Here is a 9,862-nt window from a genome sequence, read left to right on the forward strand (position 1 = left end):
CGCTGCTGCTGTAACGCTGCTGCTGTAACGCTGCTGCTGTAACGCTGCTGCTGTAACGCTGCTGCTGTAACGCTGCTGCTGTAACGCTGCTGCTGTAACGCTGCTGCTGTAGCGCTGCTGCTGTAAACTGCTGCTGTAACGCTGCTGCTGTAACGCTGCTGCTGTAACGCTGCTGCTGTAACGCTGCAGCTGTAACGCCGCTCCTGCAGCACGGGGAGAGTGAAAGTATTCTGCCCAGCAGCATCCCTTGCCCTGGCGCCAGCGGTACACTCAAAAAATCAATTTGTTGCATTGCCCGCCAGTGACACACCCACGGTACAAGCAGAGAGTAGAGCCGGTACGCCGTTCTGCCAGGCCAAACTGGGTCACGATGAATCACATAAGGGCAAAAAGTGCTTCGCCATTTGGATAAAGTTTCGCTCATTTAACTGAGTGTACCCGAGGGCTACCAAAAGCTGAGTGTCAATTTCTAGCGAAGTTTTTCAAGCCTGGCGTTTGAAAAGATTGTTGTTTATAATCAATGATAGTAATAAATTTCATGGACGCAATAATAATAAAGCGCAAGAAACTTACGCCGAAAAATTCTTTTAATACTTTGCATCTTCTCATATATGAAGCAAGGCGGTCTAGTATCAAGTTGACTCTTCGATTGAACCATCCATCCAACTTACAATTTCCATTCGCTAAATACCTCCCTAAGGTAAATCTTCACGCATTGCTAGTGAACAATTATATAATTAGTTCGTTTCTCGAGTACAAAGATACTCCCTGTTCTTATGCGATCATCCCTAGTTTATCAATATAGTTGTGCGCAGTGCGCATCTGCTCCGCGCGTGTGTCGGTATAACATCACGCAATTTTACTACCAGGTTTGCGGAGCATAGAGGCAGAAGTTATAAAACAGGGCCTATACTTTCAAAAAAAGTTAAGAGGTCGTAAGTTCATCAGCCAATCATTGACGGCCATTCAAGCAAAATCCACCAATCATAGACAAGAAAATAGAGCGTAAGTACTTACGTTCACTTAGCGAGTTTTGAAAGTATAGCACCAGGAAACCTACTTGCGTATCCCCCTCATTCAGCCGTACGCAGTCATGCCGAGCAGTGCAACGTCGCGGTGTTCGATAGAAATTTTAGAGTTTTAGCCTTCATAACCGGTGCTTCTGACCTGCCAATTTTAAAATCATCGTATACCTTTTAAACAGAATCCCAGTTTAATTGCCGCTTTCAGTTTTTATCCTCTCCAAATTGTATAAAATAGATAGTTCCTTCTGCTCATGTTTGTTTAATTTTTATTTGTGCTCTCTTTACGATTTACGTTCTAATGTTCTCAATTTTAGGTGAATTGTTTTAATGTAAATTTTAAATTACTGACTGTTTGTAAATGTATTCTAGGTTTTAAAATGATAATGGAGCTGGACTCCGGAACGTTTTTCTTATAAGAAATGGGGAACTTAGTGGCCATTTTCCTTTGCTTTTAAATTCCTGACAACTTTACTTTTGTACTCGAAGTGTAGAATATGTGCCGGTATTCTTAAATCTCAAACCTAGAGACAAAATTTCAGCACTTGTTAGTTTAGCTCGTCCGGTATACATTCAATTTAGCCAGTCTCTTTATATTCAGATGACTGAAAAAATACTTCCCCATTTCTCGCAAATGTCTAACTGCAATAGGTGTATTTCGGTTGCATTCTGGCATATGTTTAGTACATTTTATACCACCTAATTTTGCTCTAAGATTTTGTAAATGTTCACCCGTTTCTTTCAGGCTTACTACATTAAATAAACCAAATTGGCACGTTTTCTTTATTGGACCGACTGTCCGAGACAGAATGTAATATCTTTATATGTAATAACTTCAAATTAAACTATATTAAATTCATTAGTATTAAATTACATAACATCTTTTTAGGTTCTACTGATGTATTACTGTCCACTCTAACGTGATGAGTCAGCGTAATTCGTTAAAAAAAAACTTGATACAACAAATGCTGCAGGCGGTTGTGCAAGTAATTTTAGTCTAACTTAATGCATCAACCTAGGAATAAACTAATGAGTTTCAAGCGTTCAAGTTCACCTAGACCTTAATATGTTCACCGTTGAAGTTTACCGTTGCTGTACCGAACGTGAAGGAAATAAATTTATAATGGATATATCTATTTAATTGAGGATAATTTAAAAACGTGTAGGTAATTCGCACGTCCTGAAATTAAGGAAGCAAGAAATTTGTTATGAAAAAAGAAATTTTTAGCGAGCTGCGTAAAATTTTGTGTAGAATTAGTAGCTATGTAGGCAGCCAGCCGTCCACCTTCCCGGGGTGGCCACTGAAAATAATTCAATATTTTTACATCATAAGTGTGGTACAGTAATATTATTATGACTTTTTTATTATGTTATCGGTATGATATGATGTAGTATTAACATTATTATCACAAACTACAGGAGAGAACACTCAATGCAAATAAGCACGAGGCTTAAATCGATGGTAACGATGGACGCGTGAGAACAGCCATGGCATGTGAAGACACGGTAACAATTATACATACAAATACTGCAGACAAGCAGACGGTATTGCAACATTGACTTTCTTTTTTTCATAAATAATTCACAATAAATACAGTTTATCGTTCTAGTTACAATTTATATTCTAATCTATCATTTTAATCAAATCGTACATTGTAATCTTTAATTATAATTAACTCCTTCCGTCACTTAAAGCAAGTGCCTGATTAAACAGAGCTGTGATCAAGTGATGCTGGGTGGGAATGTTAGAAGATGGCAGGTAGGAAAACAATTAATATAGCCATTTCAGCTGTTATTAGGCCGTAGGCATGTCGCCAATTCTGTCGCCACATCTTGTTGCGGGCTCGAACTCGCAACTCACTGCTTCAATTTTTGTTCAACCGCCCGGCCTCCTTGCCGATTCTGACCAGAGACTGGCGCACAGAGCTGGGATCCAACCCGCGTCTCTCTGCTCAAATCATGGTACTCTGGGGCCATACTTTTAAAACTCGCTAAGTGAACGTACGTACTTACGCTCTATTTTCTTGTCTATGATTGGTGGATTTTGCTTGAAAGGCCGTCAATGATTGGCTGTTGAACTTACGATCTCTTAATTTTTTTGAAAGTATGGGCCAAGAACTTTAACCACTGAGACACCCTTCCCATTGCAAGGATTACTGCGAATTTCCGTGAACTGGTGCGTGGATTAATACGAATCCTCGTTACCTGGAGAGTGAACAAATTACAAATTTCCGTGGTCTGGAGCTGGCTTGATAATTTCCTAACCCTAACTAAATTAATCGAATCGATATAGTAAAGTAATCAGCTTACTTGAGTTATAAATCTTAGCAGGAAGTTTTTTTGCAGAGAAAGCGTAACGCGTGCAAAAAAGATTAAAAATTAAGATCTTCGCTGCAAATTGGAAGTGAACGCGTTGATTTCTAAATTATTTTTCAATTCTCTCACATGTATAAAAATAATCCGAATTCAACTAAAACACATTATACGTTTATTGGACTTTATATAGTTTTTGTCACTGAACTACCTTGCTAGAGCCATTAATTAATGATGTATTTGTAAGTGTGCATTATTGATGAATGATTTCAGATTTCGAGCCTCAATAATAAACAAATGAGCGTTAATACGGCCAATAGCTAACGAAGCTTGTGGAAAATTGTTGGTAATCGATACACAATGGAGTTACGAGAGAGTGCCGCCATCATCACCAGCCGCCATCATCACCAGCCGCCATCATCACCAGCCGCCATCATCACCAGNAGCGTTAATACGGCCAATAGCTAACGAAGCTTGTGGAAAATTGTTGGTAATCGATACACAATGGAGTTACGAGAGCCAGCCGCCATCATCACCAGCCGCCATCATCACCAGCCACCATCATCACCAGCCGCCATCATCACCAGCCACCATCATCACCAGCCGCCATCATCACCAGCCGCCATCATCACCAGCCGCCATCATCACCAGCCACCATCATCACCAGCCACCATCATCACCAGCCACCATCATCACCAGCCACCATCATCACCAGCCGCCATCATAATCGCAAGAGGCTCAGAGTGAAATAGTTTTAGTTGTAAGACCATTAATGATGTTAATTATTACTATTATTATTAATTACAATTATCAATCACAAATTAGACTATTAATTACAAATCAACTTTCATCATAGCACCAGTGAAATAATTAACCCAATAACCTCAGAGAGACTTACGGCTCAATTTCAGCCTCGACGTTAAGCAGCGCATTAATGGGAACCTTTGCGTTAAGCTGCGCATTAATGAGAACTTCAACGTTAAGCAGCGCATTAATGGTAGCCTTCATGTTAAGCAGCGCATTAATGAGAACTTCAACATTAAGCAGCGCATTAATGGGAACCTTTGCGTTAAGCTACGCATTAATGAGAACTTCAACGTTAAGCAGCGCATTAATGGTAGCCTTCATGTTAAGCTGCGCATTAATGAGAACTTCAACGTTATGCAGCGCTTTAATGGCAGCCTTCACGTTAAGAAACTAATTAATGGGAGGCTGCAGTCCCCCGCGTTAGCGAGCGAATTAATAGGAAGTCCATCGCGAGCGCCAGGTTAAGGGGGCTGCCGATCTCATTACTTAGCGCGCCATGCAAGCCGAGCAGGTGAGGCAGACGACACGCCGGTTCAGGTGACAACAGACATGCATGACCAGCACAAACATCTTTTAGGCCAAGAAAAGACATTTTTTCTTGTTTGTGCTGCTCCATCCACCCACGCGGGACCAACAAAAAGATCTTTTAGGTCAAGAAAAGACATCTTTTCTTGTTTGTGCTGCTCCATCCGCCCACGCGGGACCAACACAAAGATCTTTTAAGGCAGGAGAAAAAGGATCTTTTCGTGTTTGTTATGATAGAACTAGCGCGAGAGAAGAATATGTTTTAATGGAATTCCTTCTCGTGTTTGTGCTGCTCCACTCACCAACTCTAAGCACTTTTTATATCATATTAATTTCCGTAAACAGCGACAAGTTACCTGAAGAATAATTTCCGCCAACATCTCCAACATGTTACGTGAAGAATAATTTTAATGAATAATTTAATGAATGATGTTACCTGCGTACACGAGGTGCTCTTCTTATTCGACTAATTTGACTCATTCATGTGAATGCGTTTCTTTGATTCTTTCTTAAAACCACGAGTCGTGATTGCCGGCTTTGCCAAACTCCGTTAGGGCTCGTGGTCCAGAAGAAATTCATTCCACTCAATCTTAACAATCTTAATCAATTGAATTCATTCAATCTGACGTTGATTTAACGTTTATTCCAACGTCATTTGCTTAGATGTCATTTACTTGGATGAATCTGGAGGCGTTGAGACACCAACGGCAGTTTGCGACGTTGGCAGTTCATAGCATTTCATAAAATGAAGTCAATTATAATGTATTCATTACAAAAATCTAGGCCGATCACAGTAAAATATTATTGTATTCCTAAATTCTAAGTCAATCCATGTCGTCAGAGCCTGACAAGATCATTTAAAAAAAATTTCATTTAGGCATGGGATCATCGACCTCATCAGCGTTACACCGGCAAGAGGTGTGACCTCTGCACCTTCAGCACACAAAGAAAAATTCCAGAGTTGAGGTCATTTAGCAGAGTCAAAGAAAACGTCAAAGAGGCTCTTTTAAGTTATCAATATCCTGTGTAATTCTATCTTTGCGAGTTCTACAGCTGTGACTTCTACCTCTATGATTTCTACCTTTGTGGTATCTATAGCTGTGCAATTTTCTGCCTCTGTGATATCTATAGCTGTGTAATTTTCTACATCTGTGACTTCTACCTCTGTGACTTCTACCTCTGTGACTTCTACCTCTGTGACTTCTACCTCTGTGACTTCTACCTCTGTGACTTCTACCTCTGTGAGTTCTACATCTGTGATAGCGATAGCTCTGTGATTTTCTACCTCTGAGAGTTCTACGGAACGCTCAGGGAAGTAAACCTTACTTAGGGACTCTGAAGTCTCTGAATCTGTGACAGTGGCATGGCAAATCACAAGTGTCTTCTCCCACCATGTCTGTATGGACTTGCAACGCCTGATTTATCAATACTCATCATAGTGTTTTTCAAAATAGGACATAAATATTTCTCGAATCCGTGGGGCAAACAACGCAAAGCAGATACACATAAGATAAAAAAATATATAACTCAGTACTCACTGCAGTGAGTGACAGGGAACGCATTTTCTCGTCGACGAAAACCTGAAGTCACGGACAGACGGAAAGACAGACGGACGGACGGACATGACGAGCACAATAGCGCCTTTTTTCCATAAATGAGAAAATGCGCTAAAAAGCATCTAATAAAATTAGATATCTTAGATATCATGTATCTGAGATCTAAGATTATCTTATACTATATATGATAAAAAGATAACTAAGGCGAAAATAAACATTTTTTTACTACACCATTATTTTACAAGTCTATAACGGTTGGTGACTATTGGCGACATAGCTAAGTATTCTACATTCCTTCACATACAAATTTTCATTGTGAATTCTTTGAAACGGTTAAGAAAATGCTCACTAAATGAAAACTCTAGTTTGATTCAATTGAAGCGCGTCCCTACGTATAATATAGTGACCATGGTTGAATTATTTGTATTAATTCAACCATGATAGTGACGGTTTCTATATAAATGAAACGCGTTCTTATCGAGAATCGAGTGACACAAAAGATTTCGTAATCATTGCTGAAAAACATGAATACAAATTCTTAAATACGGAAATGATTAATCAATAACACAAGGACAAAAGCAGTACAAACATAGAATTTTACTTGGTAAAGTAAATATAAAAGAGAGCAAAGGGCGTGGCTCACCTGAATAGTGAGCTGTGGTTGCGCTGACGATGGCGACACTGAGGTACAGGAAGCCCCAGGCTGCGCACAACACACTTCGGACGTCCAAAAACTTTCTCCGGCACGTGGAGCTCATCGATTGCATGACTGGACGACTTTTGCGGACTAGACGACTTTTGCGACCCACATCCGATGATTTGGAAGACCTGTCGGGGCTTGGAACGTCAAGGGACTTTGGAATTTGACCCTCAATACGTTTCGGTGCCCTCGCGGACGGCGGCTTGCTGGAGGGTATCGTTGGTTCGAAGTCTCCTGTGAACATTTCTAGTTTGGTTCCCCCTGAAGACGTACGTGCATTGGATTGTATCTGCTCCGAAAAGTTGTGTGTATGAAGAATTGAATTAGCATGGGAGGTAAACGATCGGCACGTTTCTCGAGACCGGGACGGTGGATTACTAGCATCTTTAGTTGATGTGTTATTAGTCTCGTTAGTTGATGTGGTATTGGTCGCACTCGAGCCGATCACGGAAGGGGCGTTAGAGTTTGGGTTAATGGCGATGACAGACGCTTCGTGTAGCCAGGTTGAGATAAAACCCACTGTCGGGGTGTTCACGACAGCACTGGAAGCGTAGAGATACTTCGATCTTAAATCATTTTTCGTGCAGTCAAGCACCGTAATGGAGGCATTCGGCGATACGTTGATCAAACCCAAATCACTAGATTTTTCTGAAGAACTTAGAGAACAGGTGAGCGAACACTCGTACTTGGGCCGAACTCCTCGGTGGACGAAACACTGCGACTGGACATCTGTACTCACGTTTTTGTCGTCTAGCATTGGAAAAATTTGCGACACACGCACTGATGGGACGGAGCAAGTTTCAATTGTTTGCATGGCGGAGTTTAACCGCAGTATAGAATGCTGAGGTCACAGTCTAATGTAGAATCAAAATTTCGGACATTAAAGTCACCTGGTTGCGCTTTGATTCATTATCATTGATCAAAGATTATATTATATTCCTGCCGAGAAAAAGGAAAGAGAATATTAACATAAATCCTAAAAATTATGTGCAAGGTAATCTAGTCTATTATTTAGTTGCTGTTCGAATGTACATCTTAAAACTACCGTGCCAGTATTGTAACTTGTAAAGTTACCATGCCAGCAATGTACCACCAGCTTTGAAACCCTTGAAGTTACCATGCCGGTAATGTTACTCGTAAAGTTACCGTTCCGGCACTATAACTCGTAAGGTTACCGTGCCGGCACGGTAACTAGTGTGGTATCGTTAATGTCATGAGTAATCAGAGTCCCACAGGTGCAGGCGCTTCAGTCAACACGCTGCGGTCGCCGCCGCTACTGCGTGAGCAAACTTCCGCCCCAGCAGCACCGCGCCCACAGCACGGCACCCACAGCACCACAGCACCACAGTCACAGCACCCACAGCACCACAGCACGGCACCCACAGCACCCACATCACCGCACCCACCACAGCTCAGCACCCACAGCACCACACCCACAGCATCACAGTTTCACCACCGAACCCACAGCTCCACAGCACCACATCACTGCACCCACCATAGCTCCACAGCACTACACCCACAGTATCACAATTTCAGCACCGCACTCAAAGCTCCACAGCACCACACCCATAGCATCACAGTCTCATCACCACTACCACCGCACCACCATGCACGTTTCGATCACGCATCAACGTGCCACTGCAGTTCATGCGCGTTCGTGCTTCATGGAGACCGTGCATTAGGGCACCATGCTTCATTTGCGGATATACACGCTTCATTTAAATGGCAATTCATCACTTATTGAAGCAAACGCACTGTTTGCCTATTGTTTGTTTCATGCTGATGATGATCCGAGGGCGGGGTGACCTGCCTAGCGACGACTCGGAGACGGAGGACGACGAAGGCGGAACATCAGCTTGACCTTAGACTACGAAGTCCTAAACTCATCATAAGGTCATGAGGTCATAAGGTTATAAGGTCATAAGGTCATAAGGACATAAGGTCATGTTGACACGATCAGCTGATGGTAACAAGATGGGGGTAGTGACACACTGTTCTAAAAATCAATGTTAAACGGGATTACCGGCGTTTCAGTGACCGGCCGGCACGTGAAGAGATACACAAAGTGGCCGTTTTTATTCCAATTTAACACTAGAAACCCGTAAAACATCTGATAAAAGCGGCGAAACTGTTTATTTTCACGGGGCGGCCGGCCACTGAAACGCCGGTGAGATCGTTTTTTCACAGTTTTTTTCGAACAAAGCTCGAGTCATCGCTGCAACACGTACGATGGTTGTTCAGAAATTGTCAGGCGACAGGCGACAGCTGCGATTGTTGCAGAAAAATTGTCAGGTGGCAGGCAGATGGTTGCAGAGAAATGGATGTACTTACTGTGGTGGTGGCAGAGCAACGAGCAGAAGTGAGCACACGATGAACTCTATGATTATAAAGGAGCAGGTTTTGATATTGGTCCACGGGCCCTAAAATCTACATCAAAGCGGCCTAACTGACCTAGCATTGATTCAGAAGAATGCCAACATGTAGCGTGACGTTCGGTAGCGTGACGTTGCCAATTCTATAAACGTAAACCCGTGCTGCTAACATTAACACCGCATAAAAATATAGAATAAGCAGTGAGGATTGACTTTTATTCACTGATTTATTATGATTGACTTTTATTTAAGCAGTGAGGATTGACAATAATATTCATACCAGAAGCTTCTACTTGTTGAATAATCATACCAGAAGCTTCTACTTGTTGAATATTCATACCAGAAGCTTCTACTTGTTGAATATTCATACCAGAAGCTTCTACTTGTTGAATATTCATAAACAGACGTGTCGGGGTCGATTTACAGGCGCGCCTGGGCCGATTTACAGACGTGTCGGGGTCGATTTACAGGCGCGCCTGGGCCGATTTACAGACGAGTCGGGGTTGATTTACAGGCGCGTCGGGGTCGATTTACAGGCGTGATAGGCCAGTTTACTGGCGTGTCGGG

The 9,862-nt window shown here is 42.1% G+C and overlaps 1 protein-coding gene across 1 annotated transcript in view; it reads right to left on the reverse strand.

The window, feature by feature from the left end:
* The window catches only part of LOC108677128, a 16,105-nt gene extending 8,266 nt beyond the window's left edge, over window positions 1–7,839 (reverse strand). Inside the window, exon 1 of the mRNA XM_018165283.2 lies at window positions 6,867–7,839. Coding sequence (XP_018020772.2) covers window positions 6,867–7,737 — 871 coding nt within the window. The 5' untranslated portion in view covers window positions 7,738–7,839. The remainder of the gene's footprint in view (window positions 1–6,866) is intronic.
* Between the last annotated feature and the right edge of the window lie 2,023 nt (window positions 7,840–9,862).

This window comes from Hyalella azteca, unplaced genomic scaffold (genome assembly GCF_000764305.2).
Source record: "Hyalella azteca isolate HAZT.00-mixed unplaced genomic scaffold, Hazt_2.0.2 contig8626, whole genome shotgun sequence".
Lineage (NCBI taxonomy): Eukaryota > Metazoa > Arthropoda > Malacostraca > Amphipoda > Hyalellidae > Hyalella > Hyalella azteca.